The sequence below is a fragment of the Trichoplusia ni genome, chromosome 9, assembly GCF_003590095.1.
Source record: "Trichoplusia ni isolate ovarian cell line Hi5 chromosome 9, tn1, whole genome shotgun sequence".
Taxonomy (NCBI): domain Eukaryota; kingdom Metazoa; phylum Arthropoda; class Insecta; order Lepidoptera; family Noctuidae; genus Trichoplusia; species Trichoplusia ni.
Window position 1 is genome coordinate 8,000,994 of NC_039486.1, and position 13,588 is coordinate 8,014,581.

At 34.4% G+C, this 13,588-nt stretch overlaps 1 protein-coding gene across 1 annotated transcript; it reads left to right on the forward strand.

Moving 5' to 3' along the window:
• The first annotated feature begins 1,314 nt into the window (after window positions 1-1,314).
• On the forward strand, window positions 1,315-4,954 carry LOC113497109. The gene is made up of 3 exons (XM_026876493.1): window positions 1,315-1,859; window positions 3,560-3,732; window positions 4,435-4,954. The coding sequence occupies exons 1-3, from the start codon at window positions 1,760-1,762 to the stop codon at window positions 4,600-4,602; spliced, it is 441 nt and encodes a 146-aa protein (XP_026732294.1). The 5' UTR covers window positions 1,315-1,759; the 3' UTR covers window positions 4,603-4,954.
• The last annotated feature ends 8,634 nt before the right edge of the window (window positions 4,955-13,588 follow it).

Below are 13,588 nucleotides of genomic sequence, written 5' to 3' on the forward strand. Positions count from 1 at the left end.
AGCTGACGGCTGTTTTATTAAGTTTTCCGATTTTCTTCTTAATTAGAAGGAGTAAGAAATAGTTATTCTTTGCCAAGTTTTCTGGAGATTAATTGAATCACGAAGGTTCATTCAGGTTCCAAGTAGAACTTACAAGTGGCAATGTTTCTCAAAGTAGAAACCTGGTGTTACTATAACTAATAGATTTTTTATGTTAAGTACATCGATCGTTAATACATTTATGGCCATTTTCTTTACGCTTACTACATCGATTCGTATCGCTGTATCATTTATAAAAACTAATTTCGATCTCATCTGTTCTCACAATAATGTGAATGTATTACACTTACTCTATGGTGTCGGCAAAAAGCAATTACTATTACAATGGGACATTTTTGTTACGTGATTTCATACTGCTCGTAATACATCGATTGCTTTATTTTTTCTTCCAATTGCATATGGCTATCAAAAACGAATATTCTTTTGTTTCAATGTCTATTGACGGCCTGTTTTATTCCCAAGCATTGTTATATAGAAGAGGTTTTTGCTTGAATTTACGGCCTTTATATGAATATTGACTTATCGGAGCTACCTTGCAAGTATCTTTTCAAGACCATAAGTTTGGAAATTGTTGTATCTCCAGGTTTTGCAAAAAATAAATTAAGATGAAGTCTTAAAGCACTAATACTGAATCAATAATTCTCATACTCATCCTTACCAGGTTTAAGAAATTTGGTCGTAAAAATCGTGACAGTTGCGCCGAGGAAATCCGAGACTGGAATACTGCATCAGTCACGACAAGAATAACAAAACACCATCGTGCTTTGACAAATCACAATAAGAAAATGAAATGTGCGTGAAAGCACTAATTTTGCTCCAAATTCTATGTAAATACATTCGTTTCGATTTTTCGGTATTCGGTGTTGACAGGAAGTGGCCTATATTGCCCAACATAGTGTGTGATTAGCATATGCACGGTCACGGACGCAGACGGCGCACGCGTCGCCGAGTCGCGCACCGCTGCCTGCGCACACGCCGACGAGTTTCTCCACACTATACGTGACAAGATTCCTGATTAATGCTCACTAATTATGCCCCACACACGCAAATCATAATTTCACTAATATTCTTACATGATTTCAGGCAATTAACTGAAAGCAAAACTTACAGGAATATCATATGATTGATTTCAACTTGTATCAATGTCAAGCATTGTGCGTATATAAATCAACTTCATTTACGCTTTTAATGGGCATACGATAGGCAAGAAAAAGATAATTACCATTATTAATTTGCATAGATTTCATTAAGATTACAATGAATACATAAACAAAGAAACGATGAAAATCAATTATTGAATGATATTTGTTTCTGAACCAACCGAGCAACCGTTTGTATCAATATTCTAATTATAAAAACTAATTATTGGAATTTTGGATTAGCACTATCTGTGTCCTTGATTATAGCGGCCTTGTAGGTTATTACTTTCACCGTTTCATATGTTCTGATAAGGATCAAACCAATGTCCAACGGGAGCATGCACACCGTTAATGATTCAACATTAGTCCTTAAGCGGAGCGGTTATCGGGGGCGACATTTCTACCGTGCAGTCACGTTGTCCTGCGCTTTCTTTTGTCGTTGTTTGGTCTCGCCGTCCATTGTCTTCCGTAAGACACTTTATATCCTGGCATACAGGCATACAGCCCATCAGTCACACACCAGCAGGCGTCTGGAGATCACCAGCTAATTGTTAGTCGCAAATTATTAAGTGCCAGCCAAAATGTGCAACAAACTCACCCTTTTGACCTTGACTTATGTCGTCATCTTCGTATCTGTAGTGAACTGTGATAATGTGGAAGCTAAGGATTTGTTAAGTGAAGGTAATGTTGAATTATTTATGAAGTTAGGTTTTTGCTGATTTAAATTATTAAATATCTTTCTGCAAATTGTGTCCTTACACTTGAGCTTAATTTTCTCATTAAAGTTTCCCCACACTTTTGTTTCAAAAAATTTACTCTAATTGTAGCATTCTTATCTCCTGATTAAATTCGTTCATCCATTTCAGCAGCTAAGATCAGCTATCGCGATTTCAAATCCAAAATAATAGAATATACTTTCAGTAAGCTTCAGTAAGTTAGTATTAACATATTGGAGTTATGTCAAACGACATGATATCACAAATATATGACTAGGTACCAGCTTAGAAAACTAGCGATGATTATAAAAATCTATGAACTCTAAGATATTACTAATAGCCTGCTAAACTAATCCGTTTATCGAAGCTTATATAAAAATCAACAACATTTAACGACGTATCCAATTATAAAATGTGATATCAAATTATGAAATATGACATAAAAATATTTATTATTCGACGTTAATTTTTTTATTTTCTCATATTTCGTAATACAGAACCGTGCTTAAGATTAATTAATATTTGAAATGATATAACATCGTGTCATTGCGAAATCAATCATCAATTCTGGCAGCTCTCTTAAATTATATCCATTGACGACTTAATTGTTACACTAATTAATCTAAAGACATTTATTTTGTAGATTGCCTTTTGAATTTGATTTATTCACACATGTTACAGCGTATTACTTGGTATTCGTTATTACGTATATTACGTTTCGAACACGTGTTAGACTGGTAATTGTCAGTAGAATACTTATTAGAAACAAGTTCTAGAGTGCTGATATATTCTTGTCAGAGTATCCCACTAGCTTAGATTCTCACAGTTTGAGCTATCTAGCGCAATTACGCTAAATATTTGTGTTACTTGAACTAAGATGGTGGAATTTCCCACTAAGTATAATAATATCATTTAGTATTTTTTTACATAAATTAGTCACTTTAAACAAAATAATAAGTGACTTCATTTATTTAAATGGTGTTGTAATTTGCTTAATAGTTAACTTTGTATTCAGTTTCGGTTAATCTTAATCAGTAATAAAAGTTTTTAACTTTCATAAAGAGAAAAGAGATAAGGCACTTTTCGCTGTTTAAAGAATATTTACTGTACAAAAAAAAACCGATCAAGTGCGAGTCGGACTCAGGACGAGGGTTCCGTAGAAGGGTAAAAGAACAAATTCGTAACAAATATTGATCACCCATAGAATTTATCAACAATCATCAGTGAAGAAAATCTCTACTCTTTAGCCGTAATGGTTCATGAAACAGCGGAATCTTAGAAGAGTTCCGTTATTTAACCTTTTTGGTACGGAACCCTACAATTTTATTTGCGTACAAAACAAAATCAAGGATAAAGGAACAACAAATAGGTAAAATGAACCCTACGATACATAAGCCTTTCTAAATAATAAAAACAAGCTAGTAAATGTTCGACTACTAAAAAGCCCTTTCCGCAAGGGTTATCGCGACCTCAGTACACAAAGGGCAAAGGAAGGAACACGGATGGGTTTTAGACACTCACCGCTCATAGCGGGAGGAGTCATTTGATGCCATCCAAAATAAGGTCTCTGTCCATACAAAATTCCGGACCAGACGAAGTTTAATCATTTTCATATAAGAAACCATGAACCACATGCATAATAACAAATTTCTTTCTCATTTTCAGATGTGAGCGTCGGCCGTACGTTTGGTCACAACGCGCTGAAGCGTTTGTCCTTCATCTTCTTACCAGTGATGTTCACTCTGGGTGTGATCTCCACGCTGCTTATGGCATTAGCGGTCATCTCCGTGAAGAACCTGGCCATCGGAGTCATGCTGCTTATCGTAGCTGTCAGTCAGGTAAGCGAAATTGGTTGTTGATTTTATATTTATGAAATATTGGTCTAGTGATACACCCGACTGCTATAGAGAAGGTCATGGGTTCGATTCCCACTCAGGATTTTTTTGGTGTGATGGCTCTTATCGTTTATTCTATCTAAGTGAATTTTACCCCTTATACTTATTTGGAAATACCTAAGAATGATTATCAGTTGTCTAGTACTCATAAGACAAGCTTCGCTTAGTTTTAGATTAGATGGCGTAGTGTGAAAGTTGTGGAATATTAAATTGTTAGTATTTATTCTTTTTAACGACTCCTACATTAGGCTATAAGCAAATTAGATCAACGTTTAATTATATCGCATACAAAGAACCGACCATTTGGTGGTCAGACGAGAGAAATAAACATTAATATTGTAAGGTGAAAGTTAACGAGTGTATCTACGTGTATTTTCAGTCTCGAACGGCTAGACCAATTCTTATGTAATTAAGTATGGAGATAGCAGTCACACTGAATAATCACATTTTTACAGTTACATAAAAATATGAAACGGACAAGTTGTAGCTACGATTCATATTTTAACATTCACATGAGGAGTGCAGAAAACTATTTTCGATTGTCCTTTGATTTTGTTTTTCGTGTGGAAAGGAAAGTTTAATTACGTATTTCATACTAATTTCTTACAAGTACTTATTATATAACTTATTTCTTTTTTTCTGCAGGCTGTATCGAGGCTCTTCTTTGCAGCTGCTTCTCCGTCGCCCCTAGTGCACTTACATCCCCGAGCTGAGTTCCTCCCTGCGCCCGCTCTACCCGCGCCCTGGGCCGCCCCTGGACCCCTGCTATCGCCGTGGGCGAGATCAGACAACGATGCCACAATTTCTGACTAGAAAAATCTCGAATCTAGACCTTATTTAGGCACGAACAACGGTGACTCACAAACGAAAACCCACCAATTGAGAAAACGCTATGGCTACCTCAACGACTGAACGACTTAGTTCAGCGAATAATACGCATTTATATACATTAAGAAATTATTTATTTAATCGTTTATACGACACATTATTACATTGAGTACTTATGTAATACAACTAACGATGCGATGTATGAAACGGATGTTCTTGCTGTTGATGTAATTTGTATAAAATTTTCGTCTGCCTCTCGCGAAAACTGTGAGATTTTGTGAAAGATAGACGATCAAGTTAGCTTTAAGTATTTATTACAAATAAATAATCGTAACAAGTCGTATTTTTTACTTTCTGATCGTTTAGAAGATGAATTGCGAACTCACAAATCTTAATAAAAAAAAGGTAAATTTAGAAAATTTTAAAGGCGATCAAGACTTTACTTCGACTATTACAAGTTGAGACGACGATTATTACAAGCAAGTTACGATTTGGTTTTAATTCACTTCAATACAATATGTTGATCATCATTTATGTAACGTTCAGTGCGCAGATCTTTTATCAATTTCAAAGTTTTTTTTTCTTTTGCAGACTTCATATTAACAGTTGAAAGTCAGGGCGCGGTTCAGTAACGCTAGGCTACATACTCACTACTTTATTAAAAGAACGGAATTTGGGTGTGAATTAACTTTCTATTGCAGAATTAATAGCTTATTTTTTTCTGTTATTTTTTAAATTCTAACAGACTGCACACGGTTTTATTGCAAATATGATAGAATTGATTGACGGTATCTGTAAGTGTTCTATTTTTAAACGCAACTGCAATTAGCCAATCGGGATAGTAAATTACTTTTTTAACGGTTTATTTGATTTAAGAACTTGACGTAAAGCTGACTGAAAAGCTAAAATTGTGAAGTATTTAATCTAATTTCTTTATTTTTTCTCAAAAGAAAGAAAACAATCAAGTTTTTATCGAGATACTTAAATTCTTAGCTGTCACTAAAACCCTTTTTTAAAACAAAAATGAGTTCAACGTAAACTTTTTCTGCCAAAGGTCACGATACTAAATATTAAACAAGATAAGATTATAGTTCCTTTTCGGAAAAAACGAAAAACGAAAGCGGTTTTTATTTCACCGGTTGCCAAGTACAATGCACTCTTACTTCGTAACGTAAAAACATCGTAAAACAAAGTGTCTCGAGTAAATAGCGTGCAAAAAAGTGACAACTAATCGAATATAATTTCGCGAAGTGTTACTTAATAACATAGTTTCGTTAATAACGTGTTAAATATTTACACGCAACAATTATTTGTTTAATTATCTATTTAAAAACAAACATGCAGGGTAGTTCTATGCATGTTTAACATGTTTCTAACCTATTTAAATCAGCTGGTAGACAAGAAATTATTTTATTTAAATTTTTAAGGGCAAAAGCAAGGGCTTAATGAAAACTTGTTCTGGTTTTTAAAACTATAGATACGAGTTCCTACAGTTACTAAGATACGAAGCTCTGTCCAAACATTCAAAGAAATACCTTTTATATATTTAGTTAAGTCGAAGAACTATCATTGGATCTCCTGATTGAAGATTAGCTTTAAACTCACAAGATCTTCAATCAATTCTTGAGCAGATATCTCACCTTTTCATCGTTGCAATTGGTTCAAGTGCTATGCAAACTCGCGCAAACTTTTTCCGAAATGGATTTTATCGGTTCTTTTTTAAGTCAAAAAGGACCACCTTTTCTGCTATTGACTTTTAACAGTCGTTGAAAATATACATAGGATAAAAAAAACATGAAATAATATATATCATCATACGGCATACCGTACCTTTTATAACTTTTTGTTTAGACGTACTTTTTTACTGAGATTCACCTTACTCTAATGAGCATGTAACAAAATTGTATCTACAGGTAAAAAAACTCTTTATAAAATTCTTCCAAATCAAATTTTATTACATCTACGGCTTCATATTCAAATAACCTTTCTGTTGTTCAAGATTGGAAGCCATAAATTGAATTTATTTCGGGTAGAGAATGGGAGTGGGAATAGCTAAGACGGTAATGATTCGTGAATTTATGGCAATTATTTAGTAACAGGTATGCATTTGGAAGGTCCCTATTACCGGTTATAGTTAGTAATCAGGTTAAGTATTTATATTCAAATTGTGCTTAATAAAATGAAGTTTTTGTCAAGAAGATCTGAAATATGTATTTGCAACAAAAAAAAAATCTTCTTAATCCTTATTTTCTAAGTTTATTCAGACTCTTAAAAAAGTTTTTTAGAAATTGCGTCATCATTTTTCTTATCTTTTTTTATCTCTTCAAATAGATACCAGACCTGCAAAACTAGGCTAATATTTTACAGCTGCGGGCTCAGGCAAACTGTACCTATCGATTGAACGGGATTTTTTCTGTTAAAATGCTTCACCAAGTCCTATTTCTATTTTATCATTTCTTTCATAATCTTTTATCCTTTTTTCATGACATGATATAATTATCTCACTAAATATGCTTTGTGAAATGCATAGTCATGCTTATAAAAGTAGCCGCGGAAAAACGTGCGACGCGGCAAGGATCGTTTTACTTTTTAATTGGCGTTACAAAAATTCTCTTGCTCTTTTTTACACATCCCGCAGTAAGGAATTTAATCCTTGTGTTGCTGGGGTTTCACAAACACTTAAGTCACATGCACGAAGACACCCAGACTCAGGATAAGCATTTGAGGATTACACGAATGCTTGTCCCGAACGGGGATCCAACCCGCGACACGTTGTTCTCAGTGGGTTTGGCGTGGTGGCCTCAACCACTCGGCTGTCCTTGCATTTATGCGACTAGCAACCTCCGACTTGCTGTAGAGTCTATGCCATCACGTCCCGGTCTGCATTGGCCATGACATCGCCTTTTCCCAGTTTTACTTTTTATTTCCAAGCCTCAATTAATTCAAACAAGCATTGAAACGAACAAAAGTACAAAAAAAGAAAAATAAACGTGTTTAATTTGCTCCGCTCTCGCTTTTCTTTCTCTAGGTCACGAATCACGATAAACTTTTCTCCTAAACTAATAGACCCGATAATATGATTTCGCAATCGTATTTGATTTTACAAAGGACATAGAAATGGTATAGGTACGTTCTAAGTTTTATTTAATTACACTGTCAAATGGAAAAGGAATTCGTTTAGTCTTAACCGACTTTGTAGTCCAACGTACCACGAAACTAGTTTAAGCTACTACTGGTACTGGGTTCAGTCTTTTTGTATAATTAAATAACAAGCCTTCTGCCTGAAATAAACAATAAGTTGGACTCGTGACACATATGGTTCAATACAAAGGCTATCTAAAAAAAAGCGATCTTTATTTTTTGTTATGGAGTACCTTATGTATTAGGTAGTATGTTTCGATACATTGGTAATAGAAGTTATATGTGAAATTTCAATTGTATAGTTACCACGGTCCATGAGATACAGCATACAGGGTGTAAGAAACACCGTACCACCAAAGTCGCATAATGACTTTAAAATAACGTGTTAATTAATATTAAAGAAGTCGCTACCGTCGGAGATTAATATTTATAGATTTAGTCATTTTTGAGCACGCAATGAATTGGTTACCGCGCGATCCTTACGCTCAGCGTACGTACTTACACGAACTGTAATGTGGTAGGAGGGCGACACTCGGCGACACGATCGAAACATTCGAGACGCGCGCGCATTTTATAAAAATGTTGTGATGTAACGAAAAACAATCACAAAAAAATACCAATCAATTTACACTATTCTGACTTCAATCTGTGTCTTGTGTATTATTAAATCAAACCTACTCTTACCTTAATCTCGCTCACTTCTAACCAGATAAGGTTCGAAAATTTCGAAATGTCCGCCATCTACGTGCACACAAATTTTGGCGCGGCGAAAAATCTGCTGCTGAACCCGGGGCAAAAAGTACCGCGTCCAGTAAATGTTCATCGCGAGACTTGCATTGCCACGTGCTTCGCCATAACACATTAGCATGTTGCCATTCTCCCGGGCGGTAAAATAACCTATCGAGCTACTAGGATCGTAATTTAAATAATATACACACAACACACGCACTTATATCACTTAACACAATAAAATTGTCTGCCTACACGATAATTAGTCCGCGAATTACCCGATTGCACATGCACATTCGATTAGCGTAAGGAACAAACTGAGTAAAAATAGGTACTATTTTGAAAAAAGCCGAACTTTCGGTTTTACCTTTGAGTAGTGTTGGACCTAGGTACCTATGATTCTTTATCGATAAATTACATGAGGTCGAAGTGAATATCGTAAAATTATTCTTGACAATAAAGTACTTAACTTAAACCTTTAAAATTGATTAATCACAAAATGTACTTTTGTGTAAGAACATAATTGTTTTATGTGACTGGAATAATTATTCAGCAGTTCGTAGGAAAAAAAATGATAAAAATTTTTAGGCAGGAATTTCATTAGTAGATGATGGATATTAGTAACAAAACAGACTTTAATTTTAGAAAAAATAAATTATTGTTTATAACAACATGTTTTAGAACTACAGAATTCTAAACAAAAACAAACTGTTAATAATAAAAAGTTTTAATAAATTTCGTGATAAGTTGATAAACGCTGAGAAGGTGATTTTCTATTTTATAACATGGAACCCGTGTAACAAAAATCGATGTACTATTTTATCCAGTGTCACAGGTACGTCACTCGCCGATACCGCTGTAGGTGTCGGCGGCGCGCTGGCGGTGTCGACAAAGGCGGCTAGCGGTGCCTACAAAGCGCGCGGCTTTTTTTAAAGGAATAGTAGGCAGGATTACGAATAATGCGTGCGAGTGCGCGCGCAATAGTTGCGCTATCTCTTACGCTTGTCGCTCATGAGTATTGGTTCGGTTTTGACGTCACTTTCGGTTAGATTTGCAAGAGAGCGATGACCGACGAGTACCTTTACGAATCAGCTGATCGGGAGCAGTTTTTAGTGTTTCATTTACATTGCCTTTTTTTGTGAAAACGGCTTAATAATGATTTTGTTTATGAAAATATTATTGAAATACGTAGGAAAAATGATTTTATGACACATAAAATTAAAAAAACGCGAAAAAAAACTGCAATTTTCATGAAAAGACCGATGAAAAATTCCAACGCAGTGGGGTCTGGAATCATGTCTAGAACTCAGATCCCACGGAAAAGTCACGGTGTTCCTTACACCCTGTATAGATGGACGGCAGACGAACAGACAAACCTGACAGCGGAACTTCAGTAATACAGTTCCGTTTCCACCTTTTGGAAATGGTGGGTTTCTAGAACTCTAAAAAAGGTCAAATGTGAAATTCATTTCGCATTTTTCTTATTAAAAAGTAATTCGCGCGGCAACGTCATTAGCGAATACTATGGGTGGTCATTTCTTTTTAAACGTAATGACCAAATTATTGTTCCTTTAATGTCTTCGGAAGTTGATCTTTCAGCGAAAATTGATGGTAGGGGAATAACAAGAAAGTTTGGTAATAACATAATTGTCAAAAATCATGTCTCATAAATGAACCTTCTGGAGTTCACGTTAATAAATTATACACCTTTAAGGTTACACTTTAATTCGTGACCTTTCATAAGAAATTAAAGATTTTCTCTTTACTTACGTCTGCCTTTATTTGACATTTCATTTCATCATGTAATAAGTATTTGATTTTCCCTTGACTACTGATTTGCAAGGATAATGTTTTATGTGCGGAGTTTTAAATATGTGAAGAACGTTAAAATAATCTCTTTAAAATCGCCAAATATCGTATGGACGAAACATCTGTTGAAAGCTTGTGTTTCAAGGTAGTGCAAACGAATTAGGCAATTTAGGGCTCTGTACTTCAGGCTTCACTATCCAGGCCGTATCTCATAGAACTTGACAGACAGTTGAAATTTTCGTTTTTTTTCAAATACTTTGTCATTTCTTCCATCTTTTTGTATCGTCTTGCAAAAAAGCATGGGAATATTAGGAAGAGCAGTAACTTGGATTTTGCGTAATAATCTACAGCTTACTATCGAGAGGCGTGGTTGCAAGTTAAATTGAAAGTTCTATGTTAATCGTTCCTGCTTGTTTTCCTTTGAGTAAACCAACCGGTCGAAAGTAGATGCGCTGGTATTGTATCAACTAGATATTAAACGTAGGAATTTATACAGAAGAAAGTCTTACTTCGAAGTAGAATTTTACAAATTGTCAATTTAAAACTTCTTTTTCCATTTCTTTCAAACTTTTTTTAAATTATTTAATGTTTTAGTACCTACAGTAATAAACAGTATTATTTACAACAATTTGATGCTTAAATTTTGCAGGATGCCAAGAACGCTTTCAATGGACAACTTCAACCCTCGTTTTCATATTCTGACGTACTCTGAATATTTCAGTGTCACGTCATGAAAGGTACTTAACCTACCTCAATGTGAAACCGGAAGAATCCTTTCCGCTTTAAAAGTAGGAAGTACTTGCATTTCCTTACAGAATGTTACAACGATTTTAGTCCTTCGGAAAAAGCCATGATGAGATCGGTCGAGCCTTTTAGCTATCATGAAATTTTGTATGCACATTAGGTATTGGGTATGTATGAGAATCTGACAGCTATATCTCATTCCTCTAACACATTTTTTTATTATTATAATTTTTTTGTACACTGGTGCAAAAAAATGTGTGCTGGAACAGCTAATTTATCTACCTATATAATCTCTCTGTTTAGAAATACATATATAAATATGTTTATCAGACGCCTAGTGCTCACAATACAAGCTTTGCTTATTTTGAGGCTAGATGGCTTGTATGCCTTAGGCCTAGACTGAGTAAAATTTGTGGCATATAATATAATTTCTACTTAAATATTTAATATTAACCTTTTCTGCGTAACTATTAGGGTAGTTAAATAACATAGTCTAATAAGTAATTAATTATAAAAGTGCAATAAAATAAAGTACTCTGTAACGTACTCTGAATATTTCAGTGTCACGTCATGAAAGGTACTTAACCTACCTCAATGTGACACCGGAAGAATCCTTTCCGCTTTAAAAGTAGGAAGTACTTGCATTTCCTTACAGAATGTTTCGACGATTTTAGTCCTTTGGAAAAAGTCATGATGAGATCGGTCGAGCCTTTTAGCTATCATAAAATTTTGTATGCACATTGGGTATTGGGTATGTCTGAGAATCTGACAGCTATATCTCATACCTCTAACACAATGTTTTTTATTCGTTTTTTTTTTGTACACTGTGGCAAAAAAATGTTTGCTGGAGCAGCTACTTTATCTACCTATATTATCTCTGTATTTAGAAATATTTAAATATGTTTATTAGTCTCACAATACAAGGTTTGCTTAGTTTGAGGCTAGATGGCTTGTATGCCTTAGGCCTAGACTGAGTAAAATTTGTGGCATATAATATAATTTCTACTTAAATATTTAATATTAACCTTTTCTGCGTAACTATTAGGGTAGTTAAATAATATAGTCTAAGTATTTAATTAGAAAAATGCAATAAAATAAAGCAAATAGCTGTATAAGTATATAGGTCACGATTTAGAATCTCTGTTTATTTCTAACAAATAACTATAAAACCTATCTAGACTATACTAAGGCCTACCTGGCACTATAGTTTCTAACCTGTTTTAAACTGGTACCGGGTAAGAAGCGTGCGCGGCACCTACACCTGTGTTCCTAAACGACTCTTGTGGAGATACTAAAATATTTGAGATGTTTTCTTTATCCTATAGAAAAAATAAGGAGTAGGCGTGATTTTGAGAATATATTTTAATTTATTTTGGTTTAAGTTATTTCTTTTAACTAGCTGTTGCCTGCGACTTCGTCTGCGTGATTTTCAAGATTATTTATTATTATTTATTATTTATTATTATTTTATTTATTTTTTTTACATTTTAAGCTTTTTTATTTCTAAATTATAATGAATCTTGAGCGGCCCAAAGACTATCAAATGTTTGAATCAAACAGATTTCATCGTTTACGATACTATCCTGGTGTCAAATATTTCACAGCTGTTTTAATGACTTTTTCTTATTTAATCCCAAAAAGAGGGGTTTATAACTTTGACATATCTGCCTGCCTGTCTGTCTGTGACATCATAGCTTCCGAACTAATTGAACTATTCTAATTTCAATGTGAATTATGTGCGAGTGTTCGTTTAAACATGTTTGACAAATCGAGCCGTTTAAAAATGGGGGGTGGGGGGTTAGTAGGAAAAAATTACAGAAAGCATAACTCAGGCTTAGCAATTCTGCTAAAAATGTTTTACTTAAGGCTCCTGCTCACCCCCTGTATCGAAAAGCGAGATAATAAGTAAAAAGTATGTTGACCGGACCTCTTGTTGATATTCTCTGCAAATTTGAATCAAATCTATCCAGTACTTTCCGAGATCTTTCCGGACATACATACAGACAAACAGACAAAAATTCTAAAAATCATATTTTCGGCATCGGAATCGTTCGCAGACCAAACTTCAATTAATCTTTTTTTTAAATATTCAATGTACAGTTTTCACTTTTCTACAATTTTATTATATGTATAGATAATCTTTCTTTTTATCTGTCATCGACTTGAAAAGTTAATTAATAGTCGCCCTCCTGAATAACGCACCAACATCCAACGGTGGTTTAGGTACCGGTAACGGTTGTTATTTAGGTACTTAATTACTTGGGCATGTAACATAAACTTAAATAAAATTTAATTTAAATCAAAGAAATTTACCCAAAGTAGACAATTTTCACATCAAGGATCCCTCCATAATTTATGGCATAACTGCATAAGAGAGATCATTCAAAGAATCTTTTATCTCTTGTATGAAGGATTCGAACCCTGAACGCTGAAGGTCAAGGTCGTTGCTCCATCAATTACTTAATCGCGGTGTAACGGTTGAACAGATTCAGATCAAGTTTATTGAATGTCAGACTTGGAAAGCGAATTGGAATCTTTTGCGCTTAAC